The sequence below is a fragment of the Cynocephalus volans genome, chromosome 6 (genome assembly GCF_027409185.1).
Source record: "Cynocephalus volans isolate mCynVol1 chromosome 6, mCynVol1.pri, whole genome shotgun sequence".
Lineage (NCBI taxonomy): Eukaryota > Metazoa > Chordata > Mammalia > Dermoptera > Cynocephalidae > Cynocephalus > Cynocephalus volans.
The window spans coordinates 108632646-108649756 of record NC_084465.1 but is presented as its reverse complement, the minus strand read 5'-3'; the positions used below and the strand labels follow the sequence as shown (position 1 = coordinate 108649756).

Sequence of the window (17111 nt, the reverse complement as noted above, 5' to 3'; positions counted from 1 at the left end):
TATGCTTGTATATTTTATAATTCAAACATTTATGTGATCTAGTGCCAGTACACTGTCAAAATCCAAAATGACTTAATGCTTTAAGAAACAGATATCTCTTACTTATTTCCTACCCATAGAACTACCAGTGGGCTTGGCATTTAATAGACAGAGTTCTGACACATAGCAATGGGAGAGAAAAAATGTCAAATTATAAAGACTTCTTGGGCCGATTAGTATGACCAACAAAAACTAAAATTGTAACTGTGCACATTATTATAGTTCCCTGCAACTTGAATTCTAGATTTTAGAAGGTAAATTCAAATGTTTAAGATACAAGTTGTGCTGTTAACAAATACACAGATGGATTGAAATGTCTTTCTTACCAGCACAGCCAAATCAGCTTGAGAGGCACCACCAATCATATTTGGGACAAAACTCTTGTGGCCAGGGGCATCTAGGATTGTGAAATGCTTCTTTTCGGTTTCAAAGTAAGCACGACCCACTTCTACTGTTTTACCCTTGTCTCGTTCTTCCTGATTTGTGTCTAAGGCCCAAGACAAGTACCTGAAATAATTTTTAAAGTAAGAATAATATTGCTAAGAGCATGAGAGTTTTTAAGATATTCTGCTGCCATTAAAGGTATAACTGGTGACATCCAGCTTCATAACCAACATACAACATCTAAATCATGAACAGTACTAATGAAAATTAAAAGAACAAAACTTGTATTATTGTGATTCAAACACCTAGAGCTTTACATATATCCATAGTTAATTATATATATTCCATAAATATATATATGGAATTATAGATTTTTAAAAATTTTATAAACATTATTTATGAAAACAAGCTGACAACATATACAGATAGACTAGTTAGTAGCAATGCCAATATTACTGTTAGTTAAATGACCTCCTTTATATTTCTAGCACAAAGTATAATAAAAATATGGCTGTCTGTCTGTCTGTCTGAGAATGTTTTTCAGAAGTGAAGAACACTAACCTACCCATGTGGGAGCAATGATTATTTGCTAAAAATTATTTTGATATTAATTTGCCACAGAAAAATTATTTATATACGTTCCAACCATCCATAATAGTGGGTATTAATTTAGAGTACCTCATCATCCGTATTTCATAGTATGTAATCCATTTTTTTAGTATAACACTGATTAAGATTTTTCCCTCTTAATACAGTGGAATACAAATTTTTAAAAAATGACCATCAATGTGCCATTGAGATAAGGCATACTAACTTAAAAAAAATAAAAGTTAGAAAGCAGAAAAAAGTCAACCCTTTCTCTCACCACTAAAAGGCAACCACTGTCAATTCCTTCTGTTCTTTTTTCTTTCCAGTGTTTATTTACATAATGATCATGTCCCTAAGTTCAAATATGTTTCCTGCTACTGCAACATAAGTTGTATTCCTGGTTATTATAAATTCTGTAAATCAGGGCAGGCCGGTTAGCTCACTTGGTTAGAGTGCAGTGTTGTAACACCAAGGTCCAGGGTTCGGATACCAATATCAGCCAAACGCCAAAAACCACCACCACCATACAAAAATATAAATTCTGTAAATGGAATTTTTTAGTGGATTATACAATGACCCAATTAAATGTATGGTTTATAATTTATTCAACATGTGTCCTATTGCTAGATGTTTGAATTGTTTTCAAATTTTCTCTTTGTAAGTTATGAAGTCATCAGGAACTGATCTACTATGTATTATGAGGGGAAGGGAAACTTTTCCTTTGTTATGACACCATCTTATACCTCAAGAAATTATATTTTAATAGGCTACAAAAGCATTAAGTGGGCAGCATTTCCTTAAAAGTAATTTATAGTGTGAAAAAAGTTTACCATACCAAGTTTCTCTGTTTTTTTCTTTAGCTTCTCTTTCATATTTCTCAAGTGTCCTTTTGTCAACCATTCCAGTCAAATACCTGAAAACGTTTAAAGAAAAAAAGAAGTTAACACTTAACTACTCACAAATTACACAGTGAAGTCAGGAAAACTTTAAAGTCCTTGAGTAGAATTTCAACACCAGAAAATTACTGTTTTAAAGTAAAAGTACCATTGGAAAGATTAAGTGGAAAAAGGATATTTGCAGTCTCAAACTATCAGATAAAAGGAAAAAATAGTAACTTTAACAGTGGAGAATCCTGACAGACAACACCTGAACCGAGTAATCATGGCTAATATCACCAGTAATAAGTAAAACATATTGAATAAGCAAAACATGATTGACATCATGTACCCCCAATAAGATGCACTGAGAAGAGCACAGCATATCTTCTGTGACACTATTCTCCAAAATGTGTAACCTCAATGTAATTGTGAGAAAACACCAGTGAAACCCGAATTGAAGAACATTCTATAAAAAAACTGAACAGCACTTTAAAAAAAAAAAAAAAAAAAAGATGACCGGTAAGGGGATCTCAACCCTTGGCTTGGTGTTGTCAGCACCACGCTCAGCCAGTGAGCAAACCGGCCATCCCTATATAGGATCCGAACCCGTGGCCTTGGTGTTATCAGCACCGCACTCTACCGAGTGAGCCACGGGCCGGCCCTGGGATCTTAACCCTTGACTTGGTGTTCTCAGCACCATGCTCTCCCAAGTGAGCGAACCGACTATCCCTATATAGGGATCAGAACCCGAGGCCTTGGTGTTATCAGCACCACACTCTCCCAAGTGAGCCACGGGCCGGCCCCTGAACAGCACTCTTAAAATTAAGGTTGTGACAGACAAGGAAAGACTAAGGAAATGTTGCAAGTTGAGAGAGATATAAAAACTAAATGCAATGTGTAATTCTAGTACATAAAAAGGGCATTAGTAGAAAAACTGCTGAAATTCACATAAGATTTGTAGTTTAGTAAATATTATTGTACCAATGTTATTTTCCTAGTTTTGATGATTGTACTACAGTTATATAAGATGTTAACATCCGGGTAAGCTGAATGAAGGATACATGGGAACTCTCTGCACTGTTTTTGCAGCCTTTCTGTAAGTCTAAAATTATTTCAGAATAGAAAGTGTTTAAAAAGTAAATGTAGGGTTGGCTGGTTAGCTCAGTTGGTTAGAGCTGTGTTATAACACCAAGGTCAAAGGTTCAGATCCCTGTACCGACCAGCCACCCAAAAAATAAATAAATAAATAAAAAGTAAATGTGAATACTGTGTAAAAGAAAAAAATTCCAACAGTGCTGTCCAGGCAATGAAGTCTTACCAATACTGCTTGTCAGAGTGAGATTATAATTTTTAAATGGTTCCTTAGTAATGCCTAACTGTTTCCCTTGACTCAATGCAAATGAAAGGCCTCCTGTCTATAGTTTTCATCTGTTTTTCCTGTAGTCATCTATAGTGCAGTGCTCCTAACCATTTGAGTGAAAATGCTGCCAAAAATTACAACCCATCAGCAAATAATATACATTGTCCTAAACCAACATCAAATGGGCGCAACACTTCCAATTCACAGAGTCGTTCTTAAGGATCCCTGTTTAATAGGCTGTTTCGGGGTCTCTGTTATGGAAATTTTCAGAAATAAGTAATTGGCAAGATTAAGATTTTTAACGAGGCAAGACAATGATATGTCCTCCAGGTTCTCTGGGGACAGAATTTGAAGAAATATGTCTAATGTAGAGAAAGGATTAAAAATTTAGGACCTTTGGGCCGAGCCCGTGGCGCACTTGGTAGAGTGCTGCGCTGGCAGCGCGGCGACTCTCCCGCCGCGGGTTCGGATCCTATATAGGACTGACCGGTGCACTCACTGGCTGAGTGCCGGTCACGAAAAAAAAAAAAAAAAAAAAAAAAAAAATTTAGGACCTTTAATTATAAACATTTGTCAGTACTAGAATGCATTACTAAAGGCCAATCATGGTGTTTTTATATGTAGATAAATTCTATATGATTAAAAATGATTGTAGCATATTAGCCAGACCACCTGCCTTTGATTAAATCTACCTAAATTTAAGGAGCTGATGAATGAGAAAAAAGCAGCCCCCCCCCACATTTGCCAGATTCAAGAGTTGGTTTTTATTATTCCTAAGTAAATTATATTCAAAGCAGACTAAGATTTCCCATTATCTAGGGTTCTATATTAGGTTTCGGTAATTGGCCACAATAATCAACCACATTGTATATTGACAAAATAAAATAAAATTTGGAAAAAGAAAAACTAAGACACGGCTTTTAGAAACACATTTAATTAATGTTCCATGGGAGTTTGACCAGTGATTAAAATCCATCAGAAAATACTAACAATGATCAAATTGTAAAAATTACTTCTTATCATCAGCCCTCCCACAGGAAATTTTATAATTAATTTTTCTTAGCTTGGGGTGACCTGTTTTATCTCCTTTACATGACTGTATGAATGTTTACAATGCTTGAAATTCATTCCATCAAATTAACTCTATTATTTAACAAAAGACACAGACTTACATTATTTGTCCTCCAATGGTTGACTTGCCAGCATCTAAAAGCAACATCAATAATATGAAAATCAGAGGTTAAAAAACAAAAACAAAAATCACTCACTACCTATGCAAACACAACTAAATGTACCTGTTAGCATATATAATTAGACCTTGCAAAAGCAACTGAACTGTAATAGGAAGTGGGGGCATAAACCCTAATTACAGTAGCTCGTGTATGAAGCTGCTAAGACTTCCCACAGCTCAGTGACTTAAAAATACTTTACTGGGCTGGCTACTTAGTTCAGTTGATTAGAGCGCAGCCTTATAACCCCAAGGTCACGGGTTCAGAGCCCCATACCAGCCAGCCACCTAAATAAATAAACAAACGAACTGATAAAAGAAAGAATTTTTTAACAGATTGCTCCCTGACCTTCACCTAGCAGCACAGCAGCAACAGGATACAAAATCCCTAAGGAAAGCTTTAGAAGAATAAAAAAGTAGCTAAAGAGCTGTGAACTACATTTAGGTAGTCTTCCTTTCCCTTTTAGCAAATAGGCTACGCGTTCCTTTACAAATTTGAAAGGAGTTCTTTTCTACTAAAAAAGGAGTATGATGTTTCGTATTCAGGAGGAAGGCAGAAAGATAAAAAACAGCACATAATTCTATATACTCACAATTTTAGGGACAGGTTAGATAATTACAGAATATCTGAGTAAAGAGTTTTTGTTTTTTTTCCCCCTAAATCATCAAACTGGCAAGCGCTAAGAAGTTACTCTGAATTATTAATTTCTTACTTCACACAAAACTAAACTACCAAGTAAGGTTAATCCCATTAAAATTAAGAAGTTAACTGAAGTGCACACACACACAAAAGGCATATTTTCCAAGGATATTAATGAAAAAATACAGTATGCTGAACCATCATCAATGGTCTACAGACTAATTATAAATTACATACAGATATACTTAAGCTTTTCTTCCAACTTCTAGGCCATTACAAAATTGTTCCTCTGCCCAAACTTTAAAAACAAAGTACTGGCAATTTTTTTGCCAGCTAAAAAGTCAGTAAGTTAAAAAATAAAGGAATTTTAGATGAATTCTGATCAGTTTTACTAAACATACCCAAGTAGCTAAATCAGATGTTCTATGCTTGTTGTATTCAATAACTTTGGCCATTTCTTTTAATTGTTATGAGTACAACTTACCTACATGCCCTATGAATACTACATTTACATGTTCTTTCTTAGGAGCACCTGGCGGTGCAACCACAGATTTAGGTTTTGGTATTTCCTCTTCCTCCTCCATCATTTCTTGGGCACTTTCCTCTGGTGGCCTTTCATCTCCCAGGGAACCACTCCCTGCCTCTGCTTCACTTATTTCTTCTTTGTGCTCCCATGATTCTTCTGGGGACATTTCTGTCTCTCCATTTTCTACTGAAGTAAGACATTTTAACTTAGTACTCTGAAAAGGACATGTCATCTATACTTTAAAATATGCATGCTTTAAAACAACAAATGGACCTTTGCATATGTACTTCCATTTCCTAATGTCCAGTGACACATGAGCAAGAAAATCTTTCACAACAGAAATGGATAACAGCTTTCAAGCTGGCTAATATCAGATCAGAGAGCTCTGACTCAGAGACTATGAGAAATTGTTATTTTAGCCAAGCTTCATTTTCAGAACAGCAAACAAAATATAAACAAGACAGCTAACATTCTCAAGAGCCTAATTATTATAGTGTCAAGACACCCTAGAAAAAAGAAAGTTTAAAATGAAAACACAGGAAAAGTATGAAAGGATTTAGAAGATATTTTCTTTTTTCTCTTTAAGTAGAATAACTTTGATATCAACTCTAATAATTGGGAACATGAAACCCTTAATGGTATAAAATTATAAAAAGGAAGGAAATTTTTCAAAAAATAAATGAAACAAGTACAGTCATGTGTCACTTAATGGTGAGGACATGTTCTGAGAAATGTATTAGACAATTTTGTCCTCATGTGAACATCACTGAGGATAATTACACAAACCTAGATAGTACAGCCCACCACACACCTAGGTTACATGGTATAGCCATTATAATCTTATGGGACCACTGCTGTATGCTATATATGCAGTCTGTCATTGACCAAAAGGTTGTTATATGGCACATGATTCTACAACTATTTAAACTGCCTTAAGCATTCCTCCATTCAATTCTATTTGCCGCCACTAAATTTATCAAGGCAGTGTTAACGCCCAATTAGTTTTGCTTTCTAAATCCTAATAGCAAAGACTCAATGTGTCTTAAATGTAGGCATTACAATAATCATAACACTTACATTTGCACCTTAAATCTTGAGAGTGAAAGAGTTTCATATTACTCTATTAATATGGTCAGAAATTTTCTTACCAACAGGTTCTGAAAGTTCCATGCTAACAGCTGAATTTGAACCTAGACAAGAGATTGAGATATATAATATATTTTTACAAAACAATATCTAGCTTTACACACCAAAGACAACTTAATCTTTTTTCAATAAGACTTTCAAGTCACATTATAAAAAAAATTACCTTCACACAACGACTGTTCCTCTTGAGAGGATTCCACAGGTGCTGTTTAATAGAAATAAAGTCTATTAAAAATTGAGACTTATACATGCATTTTACTTATCTTTAAATATGTCATAAAAGCAGAAGCTCAATAATACAACACAAACCTCAATAATTCAGATCAATGGCAACTAAATCAGGGTTCCAAATTAGAAGTCTCAGGCTGGCGAGCTGCTCAGCTGATTAGAGCATGGTGCTGGTAACACCAAAGTCCAGGGTTTGATCCCTGAACCGGCCAACCGCCCCCCACCTCCGCCAAAAGCCAAAAACAATCTAGAAGTCTCTGTTTATTTTTATTTTTATTTTTTTTTAAAAGATGACCGGTAAGGGGATCTTAACCCTTGACTTGGTGTTGTCAGCACTACGCTCACCCAGTGAGCTAACCAGCCATCCCTATATGGGATCCAAACCCTCGGCCTCGGTGTTAACAGCACCACATTCTCCTGAGTGAGCCACGGGCCGGCCCATAAGTCTGTTTAACCCTTTTCAAAAATCTACCAATTACAGCCAATTTAAAAACATTTTTGGTAATTGAAATGCATTCATAAAAGCATGCTTATTCTTTTGATTTTCTTTATAAACCTTTCCTTCACAGATATTGTATAAGTATTCTGCAGCCTAGCACAAATCAAATTAGTGAGATTTTGCTCAAAAAACACAAGAGTACTTCAAAAAGTTCATGGAAAAATGGAATTAAAAGATGATACAAATCTTTCCATGAACTTTCTGAAGACCCCTCGTACACATCTACTTCTCTAGATTTTTTTCTTGGTAACACTCTAGCCCAAGAAGGCTGAGATTAGCCCTTCTTAAGGTTCCATAATCATATATGTTATCAAGATCCCTGAATAAATTAGATACCAATAAGATAAATAACGTTTGTATGAAGTCCCTGAAATAACATATAGGCCCTTAAAACATCCACAGAAAGGATGATTCCAATGATGTCAGTTCGTCCTATGCATACTAGAACTCTAAGATCAACCAACAATCCAGTTCCCACAATTGTCACATTGCAAATCTACTTATGACATCACCAGAACAGATATAGGAGAAATAGATACAAATACCCAAATATATAAGTGATACGGATTGAATTGTGTCCCCCAAGTTTTATGTATTAGAAGCTTGATCCCCACTATGATTATTAAGAGGGCAGGAAATCCTATTATGGTCACTGAAAGGTGGAGCCGTGAAGAAGTGATTAATTTCTGAGGATCAAGCCCTAATGAATGGATTAATAATGGTGGTCATAGGCGTGGTTCTGAGGGCTTTAAAAGGAGAGCATGCGAGAGTCTCTCTCTCTCTGCTCCGCCATTCTCAACATGTGAGACCCTGCAAGGCTGAAATCACCACCAAAGAAGGCCCTTACCATAAGTGTTCCCTGAATTTTGGATTTCCCATCCTCCGAAACCGTAAGCAATAAATTTACTTTTTCTTACAAAGTACGCAGTTCCAAGTATTTTTTAATAAGCAACAGAAATGGACTAATACAATCAAGTCTGATTTTCATATCTGATAAACCTAAATGATACTCCAATATGAAAGCGCCTTTGCTTTAAAGAATCTCCAAGATGCAAAGACACCAAAGAATTTGAAGTCACATTAATCATGCACAGCACATGATAAAGAGTAGTGAATTTATAACTTGCAAAGCTCATATTTAAAAATCACTGACAAGAGAGTATTAACACCCATAAAGGACAATAGAAAGTGTTTTGGGCCTAATCTTCAACAGCATCAAGTGCTGAGGAAAATAATTTCCTTTTCTTGACAGGTAAAGGTTTTTTGTTTTGTTTTTTTGTTTTTAGGAGACAACTGACACGCTCAGAGTGTCACTTAGGAAGATCATTCATGGTTGTGTATGGATGAACTGAGTGGGAAAGAAACCACAGGCAGGAAGACAGCACCTCCATTGCAGGGAAGCACACCATCAGGACAAGCGAGCAGTCCAACTAGAGAGGCGGCGGCTAAGTGCAAAGACACCAGAGGCAACGACTGACAGGAGACACAAGAAAGGAGAAGTGAAAGGTCTAAGATGTCCCTCACCTATGTGATTAGCAGGACATTAACAGAAACTGGGGTAAAATTATTTGAACTAGGTTTGGAAGGGCACAGAAATTGTACTTCGAACACAAGAGATTAACCTTTGTTTTTCTGTTTTGAAGAAAAGTTTAAGGGTAAGAAAAATACTCAATTTTCAGAGAAAGCTAAGGCAATGCTAAGTGACTCAAGTTCACAGGCCACCGATGAAGGGAGGTAAGTTCTAGGAGCCTAGAACTGAGCTGACCCCTGGCTTTAAATCCTAGCTTGTGAGGATTTACAAAGTGAGGTGCAGTTATTTCAATGGAATTGTGGAAATAATATACCATCTACCTGACAGGATTGCTGAGAGGATTAAATGAGAGAATACATTTGTTTAATGCCAACTAAAGAACTCCTGGGCTGGCCAGTTAGCTCAACTGGGAGAGCATGGTGCTGACAATGCTTAGGTCAAGGGTTCGGATCCCCTTACCAGCCAGCTACCCAAAGAACAAAAAAAAAGAACCCCTGTCCTCTAGTAGATATTCAACAAATGTCTATCTCTACCCCTACATGAACTACTCCAACTCAATTCTATCAACTCTCATGTACAAACTATCTATTACAGGCGAGACAGGGATACAAGGCCCTCACAAATCCATATAGTATTGGGAGGGGGAGTGGAGGGGTGACAATTTACCCTGATTCCAACTAGTTTTTATTACACCCTATGTGCTGATTGCTATCTCATATTTAATCCCCCCAAAGCCCTATAAGATAGATACTATAATCACTACTGTCTAATTTACATGCATATCAGAATCAACTATGGGCTTTTCCAAGTTATGCAAATGCCATTTTGCTGTTTGTCACGTAGCCCCTGTTGAAAATCACTGTAAAAATAAACTAAGCTATGATGTAGCTATGATGTACCAAGTTTTTTAAGCCAGCACGACTGATATGGTGGGCTTCTCTGCCACTTGAAATATCCCTAACTGTAATTAAGTTTTTCAAAATCAAACAGTATGTACTTATACCTGACTACCTAGTTCTGAGCACCAACTCTTAGATACACAATACATACATATAAGGCTATAAGGGGCTTCTCAGGACAAGGACATCTGTCATGAGACCATATCCATGGCTGCATAATGCAACATAATGAAAATCTGTTCACGGTTTCATTTTTCAAAACACCCTACAATCTTAAGACATGTTTTTCAAAACATATTTTTCAAAACATATCTTTCAAAACATGACTTAAGACTGCAAAGCTTACAGAGTAGAGATAGTGTCAACTACTAACAACAATGATGTGCTTAATGTGCATGTAAGGATGATATTAAAGGGCCCCAAAATAAATTAACCACAGTTTCCCATAGCACAAAAAAAGCTTTCCATGAAACATTCAGATCATGGATCACATAAACCTAATAGCAATACTGGTGACAACTGTGAACTGATGTTTTTGGAATGAACCAGAAAAATCACAGTATATATAGCAAAATGTTCTTTACATTTAAACTCAATATAATTGTACCTAGCCTTTACACATGCACAATCAACCCTTAACTCATTCATTCTACTCTGGTCTTATTCATAATGCATATGATATCCAGATTTTATTGGCTACTAATGAGCCTGGGCCTAGAATACTCCTAAGTTCAAAGTAATTTGTTCATGGTAAGCAAACAAATGACCATTAGGGCTTGATGTCTCATGTCCTGCAGGGTTCCTATCTGCTAGTGAAAGAAGTCAGAAATCCTGGGGAATGAAATTATTGTTTCATATTTTCCAATGATATCTCCATGTTCAGCAACACACCCTTATCAAGTACTTAAAAATGGAACAATTCTAACAAGTGGGAAAGTTGGCAGAGTGTACCAGTGAATGCAACTGCCATATCCCAAATTAAAAGGAGAAACTAATACTGTAGTTTATGATAAAGGAAGATAAACTGGCTGTGAAAAGATTTTACCAGAAGACAAGCTGGCCAACAGTACTGCCTGTGTTTTAACACAGATGAAAATCTGGATCTTAAAACTGCTAGTTAAAATTTGATCATCAGGGCCGGCCCGTGGCTCGCTTGGGAGAGCGTGGTGCTGACAAAACCAAGGCCACAGGTTCAGATCCCTATATAGGGATGGCTGGTTAGCTCACCTGGACAGTGTGGTGCTGACAACACCAAGTCAAGGGTTAAGATCCCCTTACCAGTCATCTTTTTTAAAAAAATAAATAAATAAAATTTTTTAAAAAATTGACCATGGTGAAACAGTACAGACACAAAAGGCCATATATTGTATGATTCCTTTTAACATATTGTATGACTCCATTTACATGAAATATTCAGAATAGGAAAATCCATAGAGATAAAAAGCAGATTGGTGGCTGCCAGAAGCTGGGAGGAAGGAGGAATGGGGAGTAAATGCTTAATGAATTCGTTTCTTTTTGGGATGATGAAAATGGTTTGGAACTAGACAGAGGTGCTGGTTGTACAATACTATGAATGTACTAAATGCTGCTGAACTGTTCACTTTAAAATGGTTAATTTTATATTATGTGGACTTCACCTTAACTTTTAAAAAGGGTACAAAATTTTAAAAAAATATTTGATCGTGGATCAAAAGACTTGAACATGGAGAATCCTACCTGGCTAGCTCATCAATACAGCACAAGTTAGTCAAGCCTATATACATGGCTCGTAATGAAAGCTATGTTTTGGGCCGAGCCCGTGGCGCACTTGGTAGAGTGCTGCGCTGGCAGCGTGGCGACGCTCCCGCCGCGAGTTCGGATCCTATATAGGACTGACTGGTGCACTCACTGGCTGAGTGCCGGTCACGAAAAAACGACAAAAAAAAAAAAAAATGAAAGCTATGTTTTGATTCAAGTTATATGTCTTAAACACAAATATTTGGCTAATTCTTAAAAGTGCTTAATCCATATATTTCATAAAGCAGCAATTTAAATTTGTACTGCATTAGATATGAAATTAATCTTTAACGCAGTTTACACGCTAAACAGCAATAAATGTTCAACATAACGAAGCTAACTAAAACTTCTTATTCCTATTAGCTAAATAATGCATTCATTAAAGAAAAAAACAACTCTGATACTGCCACAGAAATCACAAGTGTCTTAAATTGCATGGAAGTGAAAAGTATGTGTGATAAAATCTGTCCAATAAAAGTTTCCACAGTGATGGAATTTTTCTGTATCTCTGCTGTGATATGATAGTCACTAGCCACATGTGGCTATTAAGCACTTGAAATGTGGCTACTGTGATCAAGGAAATGAATTTTAAATTTTATTTAATTTTGGGCCGAGCCCGTGGCGCACTTGGTAGAGTGCTGCGCTGGCAGTGCGGCGACGCTCCCGCCGCGGGTTCGGATCCTATATAGGACTGACCGGTGCACTCATTGGCTGAGTGCCGGTCACGAAAAAACGACAAAAAAAAAAAAAAAAAAATTTTATTTAATTTTTATTTATTTAAATGTATATAGCTACATGTGGCTAGTGGCTACATACTGGATGCACAGTTCTAGCTCATCGTAAGAATTCTCCCTTATTGTACTGCATACTTGCCTTATCTGATTTTTTCCACTTCTGTCCTATTCCCTATCCACCCCATCACCATGAAGGGCTAATGATCTCTCCTCTGGGATATGACACCTCTTTAAATTATAGGTACCCACATACACAGCTTAGTTCTTGTTTCCTGGGAGAGTATAGACTTCCACAGTGACTGTGGGATGGATGAATTTCTGAAATATAGAAACTTTTTTCCTCTATTCTTATAGTATCCACAGGTGGTACAGTGTACTGTGTAGAATACACAATTTTTACTGAATAAAAAATAAAAAGTTTTATTGAATTAACTTCAGTGGTTTCCCTTTGATTTTCATACATACTAGTTCCTCACAGTCTTATCACTTCACTTTTCTTACCATTCCTGGCCTCTATCTATACATTTACTGTACTTCCATTAGTGTTCAATAGAGTAAAGGCAATCTTAAATATGTCAACTTTCTAACAAGGGGGTTAGAGAAACACTACATTCAAGAGACACTAAAGTCCAGCTTAAAGCAAGGAACTAAAATTTCTCCAGCACTAAGATGACTATATACAGCTGACCCTGAACAACGCAGGGATTAGGAACGCTGCCTCCCTCCCCCGTCAAAACCCGCATATAACTTTTTTGGGTTTTTTTGCACTGTGTGGGAATGCTGAATGCCACAGTTGGCTCAGTCCCTGAGGGCAACACGAGGCCCAGCAGCGGTGTGGGGTGGAGGCGCACGCAGGCAGTGGGCACAAAGCCTAGGCCACCACACCCTGACCGACCTGTGACTGGTGGTGCCCAGGGTATCTGCCCCTCTTCTGTGCCCCTAAAACTCCTCTAACAGCCTACTGTTGACCAGAAATAGTTGATCAACACATATTTTGTGTGTTGTATGTGTTATATACTGTATTCTTACAATAAAGTAAGCTAGAGAAGAAAAAATGTTATTAAGAGAGAGATAAGGAAGAGAAAATATGCTTACAGTTATTGGAAAAATTTGTCTATAAGTGGACCCGCGCAGTTCAAATCCACACAGTTCAAACCTGTGCTTTTTTTTGCAACTGTAGTCTCAACAAAATTGCATGCTGAGGTATTTTTCTCCTACAGACAACACCAGAAAGCAGTACAATTAGACACTGGGAAGAAAAGTCCACGTAACACATTAAAATATGGATGGTTTAGTCTTAATTACCTAACACTCTAAACATGAAATGGCACAATGTTACAGGCAATGGTGAACAGAGCTGTTTACGGTATTTCATATCAACATTTTCTAAAATGTAGAAAGAAGCAATTTCAAAATATTACTTTAAATTAGAGCACTGCCTACTTATGACAATGTCATCCTGCTACCACTGAGACAGAACATGAAGACAATGCCATACTCCAAACTCATGGGCCCAGTTTCTGAAAAAGTATCTCAGCCAAAAAGAGTATTTAATATCAAACCACAAGGAAAGGACTAGCAGAGTCACTATTACTAGAACAAGCTTTGAAGTCAGACCTAGATTCTAATCCTCACTCCTCCATTTATTCATTGGCATGACCTAAATTACTTAGTTATCCTGAGTTTTAATTTTCTCATCAAGGCTGGCCAGTTAGCTCACTTGGTTAGAGCACAGCCTTATAACCCCAAAGTCACAGGTTGGGATCCTCATACCAGCCAGAGGCCAAAAAAAAATTTTTTCTCATCTGTACAATGTTAACAGTACCTAAACCTCAAGAGAATGTTGCAAAGACTAAATAAGAACACATTAAACAGGGGTAACTGCCCAATAAATTATTACAACAAGCATTTCAAATCCCCACAATAACTACAAAAACCTTTAAGAATGAAAGAGTAGAAAGGCAAACTCCAAGGCCACTCTCTCAGAAAATCCATGCTGGTTGTAGTAATTACCTCTAGGCATGCCCTTTTTTCTATTATTAAACAGCATGGTGTGGCAGAAAGAGCATTAAACTAGCAGTGGGGAAATCTGGATTCTAGACTCAACTGTGTCATTAACTCTGAGAGTAACCTTAGGCATTCACTTAGCCATCTCAGGCTTCAGTTTTTTTAATCTGAAAATGAGGAGACTGTATTAGTACTAGAGTCATTTCCAGCCCTGACATTCTAAGAGCCTATTTAGTCAGTCTCTAAAGCATTGCCACATATCAACCTGATTAGACTTTTTTCAGAGTAACTAAAACTCTACTATATTTTCCAAACAACCCTAAAAAATAGTCTTATTTATGATTGATATCATCCTATCTACTTCAAAAACAATTTGAGGTATATTTAAAATACATAAGCCTAAACCATTTCAGAGAGCCCCAAGTAAAAAGTAACAGAAAAACATGTTTCTACTACCAAAATCAACCACCCAAGCTGGCCAGTTAGCTCAGTTGGTTAGAGTGCAGCCTCAAAACACCAAGGTCGTGGGTTTGGGTCCCCATGCCAGCTGGCTGCCAAAAAAACCCCACAAAACAGAAAACAAAACACACCCCCAAAACAAAAATCAACCACCCAAAGGAGATGGACACAGATCACCTAGTAGTACGGTGACACACTGGAGTTCTACAGTCAACCAGGAAAGTGTCCTAATGACATCCTGAGGGACGTACTTTGCTTTTTTCAAGTGAAGTGACATACAATTAATTACCTAGTAGGAATGTAGTTTGGAATTGAGCATCACCACTCTTAGGCCAGGCAAATGAAATATGCTCAGGAAATCCTAAGTGTTTCTCTCTCCTTGAAAGTAGAATTATTTGGGGGAACTGGTTCAACTTGGAGTACAACACTAAGTTTCCTTAGTACAAAGCCAGTTATGAAGACACCAAATACATCTATAGCCAAGCCATGATTTGTTAAAATCTATTGAAAACAAGGACACAACTTTTAAAAAGCTTTGGTATGTGTAACAACTGACAGCTAAAAAAGTCTAAGGATCTCAGAACAATCAAGAACCTTCAACTAGTGGCCAAATTCTTGTTTCCCGAAGATTTTTAAGAACTAAGGGTAGAATGATGAAATTCTAAATTAACGTGCCCAACAGACACACTAGCCAGAAGAATCACAATAATTACACTTACTGTGGTTTGATATGAAAGAGACAACAAGTAGTGTAAAAATATAACCAGTGTTCTACTTGAGCAAAATCCTGGCAAACACAAAGAGGGGGAATTTTATAAGTAAATTTGATCTTAAAAAAACAAAACCAACCAACCAAACAAAAAACACAAGGTATTCACGAAAAACACTTAGCAGAAGATAGATACATCTTTAGTTTTATAATTAGGGTGACAAGATTAAAATGATTTACATAAGGGATCCTAAGCAATCCCTATTTTTAACTTTGAAAGCCCTCAGCACTCTTTGTATGGCCCTCTTACCACACTGTGTCTTTCACTAAAGTAAACTGGATATTTGATCCCTTTCTAGACTCCTTGAGGATTACAATTTATTCATCTCTTTTTTTTTTTCTTTTTTCTTTTTTGTGACCGGTAAGGGGATCGCAACCCTTGGCTCGGTGTCCCCAGCACCGAGCGCACTGCACCAGTCATCCCTATATAGGATCCGAACCCGCGGCGGGAGCACTGCTGCGCTCCCAGCGCCACACTCTCCCGAGTGAGCCACGGGGCCGGCCCACAATTTATTCATCTTGGTGTCACTTCAAGTGCCTAACATCCTACATTCAATAAGCAGGCACAATATTTGTTATTAGTTAGCTAGTACATATATCTGAGCAAAACCAGAGATTCACATCTCAAAAAATTCCATTTTAATACTGCTAACTTACACCAAAAGGTTATCAAATCTTTTTCATTCCTTTCTCTTTGACCAGAAAGACAATGCTATTTTAACACTTTAAGACATCTCCTCTCTAGCAATTAACAAGAGAAAATCAAGGCTTAAAATTTGTCCTCTACAATATTTTTCTAACTTCTCCTGATAAATTTTTAACTGTTGTCTTTTAATGTCGCACAATTTCAGAAAAGGTGAAAAATAAATAAAAGAATGTGGGCTGGCCCTTTAGCTCACTTGGTTAGAGCATGGTGCAGGGTTCGATCCCCGTACTGGCCAGCTGCCAATAAAGAAAGAAAGAAAGAAATGCAAATAAAACCTGCTCCAAAGAAGGTTTATTCCCAGTCAAAAATTTTAACAGTAGGGCACTAGGTGATACATTCACTTGTTGCCTAAATCCTCACTCATGTAAAACCATGAAATAAGCCAAAATCTAATAATCAGTAAGTCAAGGCACACTAAGAAGTAATGAAAGGCACTGAAGTGCTTATTACTATGATACTACAGCAACAATACTTTTCACTGATCTCCTCTTCCTACTCTATTCCACTTAATTCATTCCCCTGAAAACTAAAAACAGCTTTATCTTAAAATTGGTATTGCTGGCATTTTGGTCTTAAAACCAAATCTAAAATCAAGAACCTTATCTATCATTTAGTCTTCAACAGGTATCATTTAACATAATGATAAAGTATAACAGCCTTTCTGGACAAAACAATCATTACTTTGGTTTTGGATCCTCTCCACTCTGGTGGCCC

The 17111-nt window shown here is 36.9% G+C and overlaps 1 protein-coding gene across 3 annotated transcripts in view; it reads right to left on the bottom strand.

The window, feature by feature from the left end:
* Positions 1 to 17111, bottom strand: part of GSPT1 (G1 to S phase transition 1) — a 35258-nt gene that overhangs the window by 13849 nt on the left and 4298 nt on the right. For 2 of the 3 annotated variants that reach the window (XM_063098823.1, XM_063098825.1), the window contains exons 2-7: positions 6953 to 6994; positions 6792 to 6833; positions 5602 to 5829; positions 4422 to 4455; positions 1847 to 1924; positions 366 to 546 (exon numbers count right to left, since the gene is read on the bottom strand). In XM_063098823.1, the coding sequence (XP_062954893.1) occupies positions 366 to 546; positions 1847 to 1924; positions 4422 to 4455; positions 5602 to 5829; positions 6792 to 6833; positions 6953 to 6994 (605 nt within the window). The remainder of the gene's footprint in view (positions 1 to 365; positions 547 to 1846; positions 1925 to 4421; positions 4456 to 5601; positions 5830 to 6791; positions 6834 to 6952; positions 6995 to 17111) is intronic. The other variant, XM_063098824.1, reaches the window with a different exon arrangement.